We start from the raw sequence: 16,529 nt of genomic DNA, 5'->3' as shown, positions 1-16,529 counted from the left end.
TAACCAATTTTTTTAAGAAAGATCCTTTAAAAATCCTTGATATTATCTAGTTTCATCAGAACTAGGCCTACATATTGATTGTTGAATAAACTATGCAGATAGATTAAGGACCGCAAAAATTTGTACAAATTTAATTTTTAGTGCAACCAGTATGTAAATCGAAAAAGCTGGCTTTAATAAAGTGCACCATTTTAAGGTCAACATTTTTTAGTTTCTGAGAGACAAATGACACATTTAGTCCTTTATCAACCTTATGATACCACAATACTTCTTTAATTTTTCCTCAATGTTGAATCACAAACATCTCCGTATAAAGCTCGATGCTTGCGCAAACGGATCCAGATAATATGGTCTGTATTGTCCCATGACCTACTGACACTTTGACACATTAATGGACCATTGAAAATCAATCTTTTCATTTTATTGTAAACTGTCCCTTTTGGGAGAGAAATTTTTTTTGTGCTTTAAGTATCATCGTATTATTATCTTGAATTGTTGTTCATTTTAATTTAATTTTGTGCAGTAATTGTGTGAAGTCCGTATGGGGTTAAAATATGAGATAGTTTCTTCTTTTTAACTGATGAATTTTTTTAGGAGTAGCCAAGGCCAAAATCTTTTAATTACTAGGGATGGAAACTATGGACGCATATAACGCATTAGGTACCACTGAACGCAAAGAAGCTTTTAATGTCATAATGAAGTTTGAACACCGTTTGTTTTTTATTTTAATACCTATTACTAATTAATTAATTATTTTTCTTATGAACACAAAATAGGTATTCTATGAAAAATGTTTTCTGAATAATCGTTTTATCATTGGATAAAAACAAATGATTTCATCGACGTAGGTATTTTGTGTCGTTTGCCGTATTGTGATCATTGACTAAAATTGAGTGTTGAAAATGCATTTGCACAGGTCGGTAAAGTTAACTAGGTATCTGACTAGTGAATACATAATACCTGTAGTCTATACAATCACTAATACCCGTAATGATAATATTTTGTATCTATGTAGGTATCTTTGTTTTCCGGGATGTTCCGTTTCAGTTTCAAAATAGCTGACCAGATTCTACAGCGAGCATATATCAGATCTAGGCAAAATGTTTGAAAATATGAAAATATCTTATGAAATAGAGGATGGAAAATTGCCGATATAGCACGATAAGATGTACGCGAGCAAAGGTGCGGCAGAGCAGCTAGTAAATTATTAATTTCACAGTTTTCTTTACTTTTTCCCGTGTAATTATATATACGAAGCTTACTTTCTAGATAAAAGACATTAAGATATTATGATGGGGTTTAATTCTGGCAAGAAAAACAAATACCCTAGAAGAATCAATAGAATAGATACCTAAATGAAACCGCACTTAATTAACAATGTTAACTATATGAATCATAACAAAGGTATTATTTGTTATTTTCCTGGACTAAATATATTTAATTACGTGATACAGTTACTGAGATATAACAGTTACAAATATTATTATTTTCTCTACAAGGCAACGGACTACTTACCACATATCGGAAATAAAAAAAATAGTAAAGAAACTCGTATTTACAATATACTATACTAAACTTACTAAATATTTACCGAACATTCATGATTCAATCCATTATCCATGTAGAGACGACATTTTCATATTATTATCTTGATAAACTTTAATTATGTCAGAAAAACGCTTCCTGTGCATCTCTCGTTAATTATTATTTTGTCCGGTGTTCTATTTTACATTCGTATTTTGTTTCCCGCCAACCGCCGCTCACTAATGACTCCGCAAATAGTTAGAACCATATATTCAGGGCTTAGGTATTTTCATTCAACGTATATTTATTGCTTTTATCACAGACTAATAATAATATACTACGTATACAACTTTTATTTAGTTTTTATTCGTCTTTCGAATAAAATTAGGACTGTGTTCTTTGTTTTGTTTTTTACTAAATAGCTGCCTACCTCCGATCACATTTTGAAGTAGAAGAAAATTTAAACTTTTCTTTAAGTCATTAATCACTCATTTACATGGGCGTAGCCACGGTGGGGCAGGGTGGGGCACTTGCCCCACCCTGGCTCTGACCTGGAAGGTACCTAACCAAATCTAAAAAACGTAAACCAAACCAGGTAAGGTACCTAACCAAATCTAAAAAACGTGAACCAAATCTAAAATCTAAGTACTGACTACAAAACTTAATATCCGTTAAAAAATTCTCACTCGAAAGTTGTCAGGCGACACAAAAAAAATGCGATATAAACAAAAAGCTTGCGCTTCTATGTTACATGATTTGAACCACTTTTGGTGCCAGAAAAAGTAGTGTAGTACTGTAACCCCATTTAAAGCTGTTTTTATTTAGCCAAATTCGCACTAAATTTCCCATCCAATTTCACTTTTGTTTTAGGATAAGTTACTGACCATAAAAGCACAAAATGCTGACAGATCCAGGTGGAGCTACGCTCGCAATCTTACATTATCGTTTTTGGCCGATATCTCGGAAACTATCGATTTTAAGGCAAAAAATATTGGGAATTTTTTGTAGGTAGTAAAATTTTACATCTTTTATACCTTGTAAACTTTTTGTAAAACTTTCCGTTTACGATTTATGGCCTATTTAATGAGCCGGTTAATCATCTTTGGCAAGTAACTCTTTAAATATTGTATTAATCAATGAAATGCATAGGCATTAATATAATATTATACATATGCATTATCCATTTATTAAGATTACTTTATTTGAAACTTTTTTTTCTAATGATTTTTGAGTTATTTAACGTTTGGCGATAAATAGTAAATTTCAAGATACCTATGTATGTTTCGTATATGTCACGGCTAAAGGTAGGTGAGAACATAAACTTAAGATTAGCCGGCTAAACTTAGGTTTATTTTCGACGAGGTGTTAATGTTAGTTTGTTCTATCTTTAGCCGGCTAAACTTAAGTGTAACCGCAGGCCCGTTTCGTACAACTAAATAATATTGAGTAGTTATTTTATATTCGGATGCAAGAATACAATTAAGGAAAATATTTCAAAAAAATGTATTAAAAATTTTCTATACTTAAGTAAAAAAAAAATCTAAAATTTTGCCGTTTCGGAAACGGTGAAAATCCACTTGCATTGGAAATTTCTCCTTCGTTTTTATTACATCCGTAAAAAAACTTTTGGCTTGCCACGTCACCCGCCGAGCGGCGGCATTTCTACATTATACGTGGAACAACTCAAAAAATATGGGCACTAGAAAAAAAATTTCAAACGTAACTTGTAGAGAATAAAGTGACCTAAAAACTATGTACATACATGCATTTTATTCATTAATCCAATATTTTAACGATCAACCGGTTCATCAAATAGGCCATAAACCGTAAATAGTAAGTTTTACAAAAAAATTTACATGGTATAAAATACACGAAATTTTACTTTCTACAAAAAAATCTAAGCAACTTTTTCCCTAAAGTGGATAGTTTTCGAGATATCGGTCAAAAACTATAAGATTGCGAGCAAAGCTCCACCAGATCTGTCTGCATTTTGTGTTTTTATGGTCAATAAGTGACCATTAACATAAAACAAACATGAAACCGGAAGTGCAAGGTTTTGCTTTATTCACTGAGTTATTTAAAATGGTTTATTTTTCTATTTTCATAGACCTATATTTTATGGTAAAAACGAATCATATTATTGTATGTTAAACAGATAAACTATATTATAATATAGGGATGAATTTGCAACATAAACGGCTGTAGGTATCTTTTGTTTGTTTAGATTTATTCATTATTATTTCAGTTTGATACCGCCACGCGTTCTTGAAAAAAAAAGATATTTTTAGACAGACAGACAGACGCACAACAAAGTCTGCCCGACGGTTTGTCTGTCAACACACTTTTTCTCAGGAATGCGTAGAGTTATCAAGCTGAAATTTATATCGAATACTCAAGTCTACGGTCTCTTAAAACTGTGAAAAATCAAACTTATAAGCCAACGCAATCATCTTTTACAGCCATTTTATGCTGCAAATTATCGCAAATTTCGACATTCGCAAGGGAATCAAAACCGACATTGTACTTCCCGTGAACACAGAATCTTGAAATTTGGTTAAAAGCAATGTCTTATAGGACGGATAAAGGAAAAATTGCTAAAACATACATTTTAGAGTTACAACATAATAAAAAGTAGGTTTGTTCGGAGCCCTCAGTGCGCGACTCCGACTCGCACTTGGCCGGTTTTTTTTTGCCCCACCCTGTGCCCATGGCTAGCTACGCCCATGCTCATTTATGAAAAATGGGGTCCATAAATTTAAGACCTAAATTTCAGCGACATACAAGCGAAGCTATATTCTCATTAAGTTCGGTTATAAGAAATTTCTACTTAAAAACGATTATTTTTCGTCAGAAGCTAGGTATAATACAAAAAAAATAAAACAATAATTGAAAAGTTTATGTACCTTCATCCAAGGTTAATGCTTGTGATAGTGTGAATCCTGTTACGAGCAATAAGGCTAGGGCGCGGGTGGCCCGAGAAGCCATATTTCCTGCAAATGTAAAGAAGTGTTAATTTAAATCAATGCTTTATAAATTATATTAAATATTTTAATCCAATCAAATAAAATTTAAACTTAACTTGGATTATGTACAAAAATATATAGATACATTTACGCGAAACGTAAAATTTTATACAAGTCTGTTTTTTTATAATTTAAAATAAGCGGGTAAGGAAACTTATTCTAAATTCGAATATTTTTTTTTTTGTATTGTTAATTTTATTATTTTTAATAAGTTAAGGTGCGATACAAAATTTGAGTTTTTAAAAATATGGTAGGTACCTACTTAATTTTCCGTCGCTGCTAAACGAATTTATCGACAATATCGTATTCACTTATATTAAATAAAATACACGGCACTTTCGCGCACCAGATTTCATTTATCGATTTCTGCAAATAATATTTGCACTGAGTGCGCGTACGCAGGAAGCTTACGCGCAAACTCGACTGAGCAATGAGCTTTATGCCACAAACATTATTAAGTTGAGTCATGCTCAAATATCGGCAATGTATAATGTGTAGCATCACCTTTATGACTCTATACTCTATGGTATTTTTAATAATAGCAATTCAGCACGAGATAAAAATAAATATCTTGTCTATACCTTTGTTTGAGAAGAGTGACTTGTCTGCAATCGTAAATGTCATATTTAGTGGAAAAGTAGTGAATTTGAGTGCAAATTAATTGAAATGGCTGAAAATAGGGAAGAAATTCTTGCAAATTTTCAGGTAACGGGCTTACTGATAAGAAATAATGTTTGAAAATAATTAACTGTGAAATATTGCAAGAAAAGACCAGGTTATGTGAAAATGAAAACAGTGACTGTTAAAACTCCTTTATCTCTTTGTATCTTTGTTATAGAATTTTTAGGAATTGTTATTTATATTAGTATTTGTTAATTAAATGTATAGTTATTCAATTTTCACGAGTGCTTGTTGCAATAAGGTGCACACTGCTTGTTTCTGTAACAATGAAATCTTCGTCCTTTGTGATGGGTTTCCTATTTACGCCTTATTTTTTAAACACATCTCATTTTTTTTAATAACTTCGGCCTCGAAATTGATAGATTATATAGCATTTTTAATCTTTTTTAATTAAATTGTTCCAAAAGATCTCTTAGTAATGATTTTCATTATTTCTTCTTTGTAGAGCATTACCAATGTGGAAGATGTTGCTGAAGCAATATTTCATTTAGAAGAATCAAATTGGGATCTACTGGTATGTGATTTGAATAACACACATCTAGGTTAAGTTATTATTAATTAATATTTTTATGTAAAGAAGAATTTAATGACAAAGAATTGTGATTCATATTCAAGTAATTTTATCTTGAGATAATTAATAGTTGTAGGTATTTGTATAAATACCTGTTTGATCAATTATGGCTAGCATAAATTATGCTTTATTTAGCTATTTGTATTATAAATATACAAACTCCTTAAATGTAAATTATTTTTGCAGTCGGCAATAAATAGAGTAATGCCACAGGATGGCAACTCAACAACTCAGTCCAATAGCACGCATGATGTGGAGATGATTGACGATGACATATCTGTGATAACTCCAAAAAATCACCCACCAGGTAAAATATAGATTAAAAATTAAATTTATTATACAAATGTATGTTTGTTGAACAAAGTTGTATTCTCATTTGTTTGAATAAAATCGATAGTATGGGAGCTTTTAATATAAAAATATATAAAAGAGGAACTAGAAGACACAAATTGTGTGCTCATTATTTTAAAACATCTAATCTATATAATACAGTCAGATGTACAATACAAAGTGTAAATTATACAATTCATATTATTAAATAAATATTCCTTTATTCTTTTAATCTTTTTCTAGATCGGGAAGATGTTAATCAAGCATCGACGTCCGCACTAGGCAACAGTTATTCAGATTTAGTTGAACTACAAGTTAGCTGTAATAATAAGATACATGAGATCAAAATGTCGGGTTCTGCTACAGTCAGTAAGTATTATTTATAACTAGCTTCCGCCAGCGGCATTGCCCGCGTGGTGTTTTGATAAAAGGTAGCCTATGTTCTTTCTCAGGGTCTAAAGTTTGTCTGTGCCAAATTTCATCCAAATTGGTCCAGTAGTTTATGCATGAAAACCATACATACATATCTATACTAATATTATAAAGAGGAATGGTTTGTATGTATGGTTGTCACGCATAAACTACTGAACCGATTATAATGAAATTTAGCACACATATAGAGGGCAACTTGGATTAACACGTAGGATAGGTTTTATCCCGGAAATCCCACGGGAACGGGAACTATGGGGGTTTTCCTTTGTAAACATGGGCGAAAAGCTAGTCTTATATATTTCTATCTGTTAGTACCACAATTTGTTAAAATTGTCTATAAACTGCTACAAATTATTCATGTTACGTGTTTTAGGTGATCTCAAAAAGAGAATGGAAGCATTATTCGGCATACCAGTTTGCCAGCAACAAATATCAGGGCTCGGCGGATCAAAGGCGACGTCCAGCGCTCTACTGTCGAGTTTAGGGCTTGCGCGTAATGCTGTGCTGCGGTTAAAGGCTGCTGATAGAGTAATGGCTGATGATGAGTGAGTATATAGTTTATTATCGACGGTGTTTTGTTTTCAAGTGGGTTGATAATGGTAAAATGGTCTTTAGGATGTATATGTATGTCGCAGTCATCTGGTTGAATGCGCGTTCATTGAATGACGACATTAAAACGAACTTCACTAAACGTCCCACTAGAGAGCATAGCCGTAGTATTGTAACAGAGCGGATAAAACACTTGGCATAATGTTGAATGACGACAGAATTTACTTTTCCAAATGTCTATAAGAAGTCGGAGACAATGGAATTTAATAATATTTTAGTATATCCTGTGTTTTGTTCATTTAAGTTAGCATTTAAGTTTTAACCATTACATGTTATAAATAATAATACTAATTTTTTTTTTAGCCATAAATTGGATATGACCACATGTCTTTAGGTATAAATAATACTATGTTAAGATTTATTCTTACTAATTTTTAATTAAAATACCAGGGTAGCAGAAAGACTGACCACTACATACACGTTACGAGTGAAACACGACGACAGAGAGTACACACTAAAGTACCCGGGCACGAAAACAGTTCAAGACGTTAAGAATGATTTGTTCTCGTTAACGGACATACCTGTACGGCATCAGGTTAGTGAAACATTTTCTCATTATTTTCTAACTGGAAAATAAAACCACTTTTATTTTCCAGTTGCGAGGTGACGGCGAGTTATAAAAATTACTCCACAGTAATTTTTATTGGTAACATTTGATGATGACGATTGTAATCGACGTTTAGCAATTGTGTAGTTCTAACACAAAACGAAAAAAAAAAAATTATTTTATGCTCGCCGTTACAAGGTTACGTTGTTGAATTTTGATGAATTGTCAAATGTTCCCTATTGAAATGCCTCCACTTTAATGATACATTAAAATGTTTTATAAGTTCGCAGAATTGTTCTTTCACTTGAACTGACTTGTATCCAGGCATAACGTTTATTACAATATGACAAAATATGTTATTATTCCTTATAACAGCAAACAACATTTATCCCTAGATACAAAACTTTCACCTATTTTTTTTAACTTTTAGGTATGGACAGGTTGGCCCAATGTTACTGGGCTAGATGATACAGTGTTAGCAATGGTGGGGCTTGAATTGCCACAACACGACTTATTCGTGAAACGAGCACCGAGCAAGCAGAAGGAATACAAGAGAGTGAGTAACATGATTTCATCAGCATCATTCCCCAATAAATAAGCAATAAGTTTTTTTTTTTTTAATTTGAACCAGTAGTTCCGAAACAAACTGTTTTGTTTATGTGTCGATAAAATATATCTGTGGTTCAGTTTTGACAGTTGATACAGCACAATATTGCATACTGAGAGTAAGAGCGTATACGCACTATGCGGGTAGCCGCATTGCGGGTAGCCGTCCGGCTGACCGCAAGCACAATTATGTGCGTAATATTCATTTCTATGCGCACTGTGCGGTCTGCGGTAGCCGCATCGCAGTGCGCATAGAAATGAATATTACGTACATAATTGTGTTTGCGGTCAGCCGGACGGCTACCCGCAATGCGGCTACCCGCATAGTGCGTATACGCTCTAAGAGTTTCAATACACATATATTTAATTCTTATGTATTTTTTTGCAGATAATAGTGGACAGTTCGGATAGTGAAAATAGTTCTGTGGAGGAAATAGAAGACGGAGATTCTTTCCCCACCGAAGACGATATGTTTGTTGATGTGCCATCAGAAAGATTACAGCCGTTAAGTAAGTATTTTTATTAATTTATTTCTTCATCAAGCTTGTGTTCAAATGTTGTTCAAAATTTATTTTGGAGAATTCAAAATTCCAAGTAATAACATAAATTATTTTGTTGAATTTGATATTTTTTGTTTTATGGCATTCAAATGCTATTTACTTGCAATTAAAAATTAATTGACTTTTTGAATTGACTGACGACGCGGTTGGCGCAGTGGTAAAGTAACTGCCTACTGAGCCGACGGTCCCGGGTTTGATACCCGGTCAGGGCAAATATTTGTGTGATGAACTCAATTATTTGTTCTTGGGTCTGGGTGTTATCTATATATATATGTATTTATTAAATATTATATTTATCGTCGCCTAGTACCCACAACACAAGCCTTAATTGAGCTTACTGTACGGGACTAGGTCGATTTGTGTAATAATAATTTATTTATTTAATTTATCCCACCAGTGTCAGACCACGTGGAGGACGAAGCGCTAGGTTGTATCGAGTTTGCGCAGCGTTTCCGCACGCGGTACGGACCAAATACACCCAACTTTTTTGAAGGGACCCTGCAAGATGCCATCAAGGAGTCCTGCTTGAAGCCCGCTAAAGAGGTAGTTATTACATTACTATAATAAAGCTGAAGCTGAGTTTGTTTGTTTGTTTGAACGCGCTAATCTCGGGAACTACTGGTCCGATTTGAAAAAATTGTTAGATTTATCGAGGCTTTATACTTTATAGCTATATATCATCTCGCTGAGACCAACAGGAGCAGAGCACTGCGGGTAAAACCGCGGAGCACAGCTCGTATGTAATATTTTATTGTTAATCATCTCAAGCATCCTGCATTACTACTTTATGCATTCGACAGTTCACCCGTATACAAACAAACATTTGGGTCGAGTCAGCTGAACTATTATAACTGTGAAAATGGAAAGTAAACATTTTTAAATAGCAATTGTGTTATACATTGAAGTTGACGTGAGCGCAAGCTGGTTGTAATTTTTTTTTAATATTTTTTTAATGTTTGCAGAGAAAACTCCTCGGCGTATACCTCCACCACGAACAGTCAGTGCTGTCAAATGTATTTTGTGCCCAACTGCTCGGCTGTGAGACAGTACTACAGACACTAGCCGCTAACTTTGTTGTGTACGGCTGGGATCTGACGCACCCGGATAATATGAACTTGTAAGTTTTTTGTGTATTTATTCAAAGGACCCAGTTCACTACTTGCCAATTATATATTATGGCCTTGATAGCCTATTTTTATTATTATTTTTTTTTTTTTTGGTAATATCGTATACATTTTTATCATATTAACTAACTCGTAAGCTTATTCAACATTATAAATAGTAAAATCGGCTGTTAGTTGTGCTGTGATTTGCAAAAAATTTATTTATTTATTTATTTATTTATGATGCACCAACAGTAACTCAATTTGTAACATTATATAAATAATCGTACATAAAGTCTTAATCTAAATTGGCTACTAATTATAGGTACATACAGCATTACTTCAGAATTGGATTGAATTTAATATTTAATCTAAATAATTATACACAGAAAAAAAATGTTAGATGTAGAGCAATGTGAAAACAATATTGTCAAAAATAATTGTCGGAATTCAATAACATTTTTACAGTCATTCAATAAGAGATTTTGAGGATTAACGATTTAAATTTCGTTAATGATTGACCGAAGATGTCTATGTCTCCCGAGATACTCGTGAGCTTATTATACTCGTGGGAGAGTCTCACTATGGGTGAATTTTTGCCAAGATTTGTCCTATATGAAGGCGCACTCAGGAGGGAACGGGGTTGACGGGGGAGTCTAGACGGTACATTGATACAGAGCCTACTAAGTAATGCTGGACAGTCGAGACCGTTCAACAATTTGTATAAGAACGAAAGATCAGCTATAGTGCGACGCGATTCGAGAGATGTCATGCTAAAGTGTTTAAGCCTGCCTTCATAAGAGCTTATGGATCTTGCGATACCAGCTCGGTAAGCAAGATGGCGTACAAGTCTCCTCTGAATATTTTCAATTCTATTTTTGTGAATCTGATAACAGGGGTTCCAAACTATACTGCAATACTCCAAACGAGTGCGCACGAAGCTATTATAAAGAAGTAGAGCAGTAGAGGTGTTTTTAAATTCCTTTGAACAACGCAGAATAAATCCAAGAGAACGGTACGCCGCTGCGATGACAACATCATAATGTTCTATAAAACGTAGCTTACAATCCAAGTGCACTCCCAGATCGCGAATCGTAGACACTTCCATTAGCATGTTACCCTTAATGTGATATTTGGAGAGTATTCTATTTTGGGAACGAGTAAAAAAATTTATTAAATAGTATTAAAAAATATTGAAAACAATTTTAATGAAGTGTTTTTATTATATTAATTGTTGAATGTAAAAGAAATAAATTTCAAATAATTTCCATGTGCATCTTGATATTTGTCAATACTTCTGTTACATACATATAAAAAATTATAGACTAAAGATAAATAAATGGTAACTTACCCAAATTCTATTCATACAGCTGCTTACACAATATTTTTATATTATAAATGGTGTATTCTCCCCACCAGACTATTAACATCAGTAACAAACTCCCTCGGGCCAGTGGCCAGCAGAACGATTCGCAGCATCCCCATAGACCGGCTCCCAGCTCTGCTTATTATTATGAGGGTGCGGTCTAATACGGAGATATATTCAGTAATCAATGGTGAGTTCCATGTTTTTATTGAATTCAATTTAACATCACGTTTTATACCTTAACTTATTTTTCCAAGGCATAAACTAAGCTTTTTTAAAGTTTTTCAAAGAAGGAATGATGTCATGGTATATCTATATCTATAATCTATAATAATATTATAAAGCTGAAGAGTTTGTTTGTTTGTTTGTTTGAACGCACTAATCTCGGGAACTACTGATCCGATTTGAAAAATTCTTTCGGTGTTAGATAGCCCATTTATCGAGAAAGGTTATAGGCTATATTTCATCACGCTACGGGCAACAGGAGTGGAGCCACGGGGGTGAAACCGCGCGGAGCAGCTAGTATTATATAAAACTCAAAGGTGACAGATATAGTGATCAACACACAGCCCAAACCACTGGACGTATCGGGCTGAAATTTGGCATGCAGGTAGATGTATGCATGCATGACGTAGGCATCCGCTAAGAAAAGATTTCCCGAAATTCTTGCGGGAACGGGGAAAAACGGGGATGCACGTACAAAGTCGTGGGCGGAAGCTAGTATATTTATATAATCAAAGAAAATTAATTGAGACCCTTCTGATGCTTTGGGAATGCCGATTTGTAAATAAAATAAGTTTTTTTTTGTTATTGAAGTTAGCTTTGTATTGACAGTTTGGGTCGAATGTTTATTATTTATTAACTATAACTAAAAATAAAATTAATTAAATCTCCATATCATATCTCCAGTCCACTCCTATCAATAATAATATGTATATATTAATTGTATGGTGGAAATAAATAAAGCTTATTAAAATTAAAAAAAAAATCATATCTCCAGGCAACGTAGGCGTATCCGAACTGGTGGGCGGTCTAGTAGAAGCGCTCGAACGCTTCGCCTCGCAACGCGACGAGGACGTGAAGCTCGAGCGCGAGCGGCTCGCGAGGCAACGCGTCAAGTGGGAACAGGACGAGGCGTATCAGAGGAGTTTGGAGGCTGATAGGTGAACACACATCTATACATATAATAAAATGTTTAAAAGAATATTCTTCCTCATGCGGTGTTTCCAAATGGTTACGATTTAGGGTCCTTCAAGAAAAGAGCGTACTCCTACCTTAAAGGCCGGCAACGCACTGACAATGTCCCCGGCATTGCTGGTGCCTATAGGCGACGCAGTGCACTTAACATCAAGTGACGCGTCTGCTCTGTTGCCTCCTCTTATATAAAAAAAAAGAATACTTGGGGAGTGATCTACAGATACCGAAGCCACAAATACAGTTTTCAAAATTTTTGTCTGTTTGTATGTATGTATGACCGGGCTAATCTCAAAAAGTACTGCATGGATTTACTTCAAATTTGGTACAGAAATAGCTCGAGACCTGAGGAGGGACATAGGATAGGTTTTATCCCGGAAATCCCACGGGAACGGGTACTATGCGGGTTTTTCTTGGACTGCGCGGACGAAGCCGCGGGCGGAAAGCTAGTATACATATATACGTACATACTGAGTAATTTGATAGATCACACAAATAAACACAATACAATCATATGTGACGACATACAAACTGCATGAACAGAGATAGACAAGCTTACTAATCATGCTCACTGTTGCATGCGCACGTGTTTACACGCGTGAATATGTTTTACATACACACACATGGGTAATTATTCGCTAACGCGTAACGCTATATGAGGCACACGCGTAAATAAAGAAGCATTTCTTCTTATATATACGCATGCACACATGCACGCACGTGAACATACATAAATGCGTTCTAAACTCAGAATCAGAACACACGCTACGTACATACGCACACCAAAAAAGATCGCGCGCTGTACATGTATAAAAATTTACCTTTAAATCAAAATTGAATATGGCATGTTTTTAGCAAAGGAAATTGTTGGAATTACTTTTTAAATTAATTTAATAATAATAATTCAAATTACAGGGCAAAAGAAGAGTTTAAGAAACAACAAGAGTTTGAAAGGAATCAAGAAATAGAAAGGGCAGAGTCAGAAAGATTAATGGAAGAAGCAAAGAAAGAGGTAAGAAGGTTATTTTGAATTTAAAATATTTTGAAAAACAATTTTTTTTTTTATTTTCCAATATAATTTTTCATCTGATGTTCTTTTTTTAACCCCATAATATGTGCACCTTTTTATATAAAACTAGATTTCCGTCCGCGGCTTCGTCCGCGTTTCAAAGGACCCGCATAGTTCCCGTTCCCGTGGGATTTCCGGGATAAAACCTATCCTATGTGTTAATCCAAGTTACCCTCTTTATGTGTGCTAAATTTCATTGTAATCGGTTCAGTAGTTTTTACGTGAAAGAGTAACAAACATCCATACATCCATACAAACTTTCGCCTTTATAATAGTATATTAAGAAAGATATCGTTGATCATCATAATATGTGCACCTTTTTACATAAAATATCGTCGATCATCATAATATACACATATGCATAGCATCGCATCGCTGTGCCGGTTGGAGTGGGTGTTAGGTTTTTTCGTTACGGAATTTTTACATTCGGTCGCCGCGCTCAAAGTCTGAGATAAAAGCTATACAATAGCTTAAAAAAAACCATTTTACTTATAATATCATGTATGTTACAGGCGTTACGTGCAGGTGCCCAAGCGCGGGTGCCGGCGGAGCCGAGCGGCTGCGAAGGGGAAGTGAGCCGCATCCGCGTGCGCCTGCCGCCGCCGCACCACGAGTGCCTCGAGCGGCGCTTCCACGCGACCGACACGCTCGCGGTACGTGCCGATATAACCATAGAGATCTAGAGAGATGCCAATCGCTTGCGCTTAGTACGAAACCGTGTCTCATTACAAATTTACGCACACAACTGCAGTAAACAAAATCAAAATAATACTTCGCGTTGTGTGAGTGTCATCACACAAAAATATGAGAGCGACTATTCGTTCGCACACTAGATTGTAAGTGACGTACGTATACAGCACGACTACAGCTTGTTCTTTTTTTGGGCATATTGCTGCGACACCGGCCCCGCCCCCTAACCATATCTCCCTTTAGTTTCTGTGATCTGTGGATATAACTGACTAGCTGTGCCTCACGGTTTTGCCCGCATTGCTCCACTCCTGTTGATCTTGAATTTAAAAATTTCTGATTACGAATTCTCGACATATTACATAATGCCGAGCTTTTGTAAACGGCGAAATAATACAATTTGCCTGCGACATTGACATGACATCATGTTCACAATAATCACTAACATTGCACTGTTAAAGGTTTTATTTATTAATGTTTATTTTTTATTTTCAGGCTTTATTAGATTTCCTAGCGTCAAAAGGTTACCCACAAGAGAATTACAAGGTCATCTCTAGCTGGCCTAGAAGAGACGTAAGTATTTTAAATATTTATTACACACCCAAAAAAATAATTTATAAAATTCTGTCTCCCAAATTCACTAGCCCTAGTGGTATTTTGACCAATGAAAAAAAAAATTTAACTCTTATAGTCTTTCGATTTTCGAATTTTTTACTTATTTTTTTTTTAATCTCAACATACTACTTAGTACTTACCTAAGCTTAATAAGATATTCTTATGTTCTTATTTTGTTTAATTCCAGCTCACAACCGAATCTCATAGCAGTACGTTAAAAGCGCTAAAGCTGTATCCACAAGAGACGATCGTGCTCGAGGAGCGGTGAAGTGTGCACGCGCCCTTACAACTACCCACCATTTGTCATACGGTTTTATACTTTACGCCTTACCTCGAATACATTTGCAAGTAGATTTTCTACGTTATACCAAAAACATAGAGCTGTCTCGCTCTTGCATACGACAATCGTAAGGTGCGAGGGAGATGAAAGATTTCTGTCTGGTGTTTTGTAAGCAATTTGTATTTTGATTTGTTTTGGATTTGGAAGCAATGGTTAAAGTATAAGAAAATATTGTTCACGTACTTCTTGTATCAATCATACAATAGTCTAATCTTGGCAATGTATTATAATGTTTGAAGTTACTTTTATTTAAAAACCGGTACAAATAATATAGAATCGACAAAAAAGATAGCGATGTTTCACACAATTCTCATTGTCCTTATAATCAACTTCTTTTCAAAAAAGAATTGAAAGGGAACGTAGACAGATATACAGATTAACTTTGATTTAACAGCAAATTTCTTATTATTGGCGTAGTTCGATTAAGTTTATTTTTTACAATAATTGTATGATTTCGTTTACAAAAATATAACCTAATGACATATTATTAAATTGGCTTTATAGAACTTTAGGCTTACTTTGGGATTCATTTCCTCTCTGTAAATAGACTTGGTGTATTTAAATTTATTTAGGTTTTAATTCGCTTTGAAAATAGTATTTATTTGTATTATTTTTATATATTTTAAATCTATTTTCTTGATTGCAATTTTCATTGAATAAATAACTCTTGATTCTGTAAATACTTGAATTAAAAAATGAAAAGGATGTTTCGAAATAATATCATAAAAATATTATTAAATCAAGTCGAGTGAGTGAAGATCAATTCAACATTCAATAATTCCTGTAAATTTTCGTCACAACTCTCCATAAACATGTGGAGAGATGTGTTTTAAAAGGTTTTGTCCAATATTTTAAAAGGACCCTATTTATTAATTTTTGTATACAATTAAAGTTTAAACATTGCAAATGCTATCTTTGCTTCACGCATGCGCAGTTATACACCAATATTACCTGTTTAAAACCGTATGACGTCACTAATTCCAATAGGTATGGCGATACGCGATGAAGCTGCATGACAAATATATTTAACAGCTATATATATAGTAACAATGAATAAAAGTAATACTATCATGCATGCATGAAAGCTAATTTGTCAAGCAGCATGATCGTGTATGGTCTGTGTAATGTTTGAGCAGTAAGTCGGTTCCTGGTCAAACCTGTATGTTCATAAATATTTGTATTGTCTATTGAATTGCGAGATATTACAATTCTTAATTTGTATTTGTATAAATTGCATTACGTTAATTAAAGATAAAATAAGACACATTTTTG

The 16,529-nt window shown here is 34.2% G+C and overlaps 2 protein-coding genes across 3 annotated transcripts in view; one reads left to right on the top strand and one right to left on the bottom strand.

The window, feature by feature from the left end:
- The window catches only part of Tsp (Thrombospondin), a 37,629-nt gene extending 32,669 nt beyond the window's left edge, over positions 1–4,960 (bottom strand). Inside the window, exons 1-2 of one of the 2 annotated variants that reach the window (XM_090110616.1) lie at positions 4,806–4,960; positions 4,428–4,514 (exon numbers count right to left, since the gene is read on the bottom strand). In XM_090110616.1, the coding sequence (XP_089966742.1) occupies positions 4,428–4,509 (82 nt within the window). In that variant the 5' untranslated portion in view covers positions 4,510–4,514; positions 4,806–4,960. The remainder of the gene's footprint in view (positions 1–4,427; positions 4,515–4,805) is intronic. The other variant, XM_090110615.1, reaches the window with a different exon arrangement.
- Positions 4,961–5,117: 157 nt separating this feature from the next.
- Positions 5,118–16,521, top strand: casp (Fas associated factor casp). Its single transcript, XM_090110601.1, has 16 exons — positions 5,118–5,252; positions 5,674–5,742; positions 5,986–6,106; positions 6,373–6,498; positions 6,935–7,106; positions 7,561–7,705; positions 8,148–8,273; positions 8,712–8,832; positions 9,281–9,426; positions 9,846–10,000; positions 11,406–11,542; positions 12,353–12,515; positions 13,462–13,558; positions 14,128–14,268; positions 14,798–14,875; positions 15,105–16,521. The coding sequence occupies exons 1-16, from the start codon at positions 5,214–5,216 to the stop codon at positions 15,183–15,185; spliced, it is 1,917 nt and encodes a 638-aa protein (XP_089966727.1). The 5' UTR covers positions 5,118–5,213; the 3' UTR covers positions 15,186–16,521.
- The last annotated feature ends 8 nt before the right edge of the window (positions 16,522–16,529 follow it).

This window comes from Colias eurytheme, chromosome 16 (genome assembly GCF_061535395.1).
Source record: "Colias eurytheme isolate Ceu_HAF_F1 chromosome 16, ilColEury1 Martin Lab GWU primary, whole genome shotgun sequence".
NCBI classification, from domain to species: Eukaryota; Metazoa; Arthropoda; class Insecta; order Lepidoptera; family Pieridae; genus Colias; species Colias eurytheme.
Note: the sequence above shows the minus strand (reverse complement) of the source record. Positions and strands in the feature narration are given on the sequence as shown.

What these genes read in the sequence shown, in the direction of transcription:
- casp (XM_090110601.1), top strand. Translation starts at nt 5,214, where the DNA reads ATGGCTGAAAATAGGGAAGAAATTCTTGCAAATTTTCAG. An exon ending in AATCAAATTGGGATCTACTG is followed by an intron (nt 5,743 to 5,985) that starts GTATGTGATTTG and finishes TTATTTTTGCAG; the next exon opens with TCGGCAATAAATAGAGTAAT. An exon ending in GTCGGGTTCTGCTACAGTCA is followed by an intron (nt 6,499 to 6,934) that starts GTAAGTATTATT and finishes TACGTGTTTTAG; the next exon opens with GTGATCTCAAAAAGAGAATG.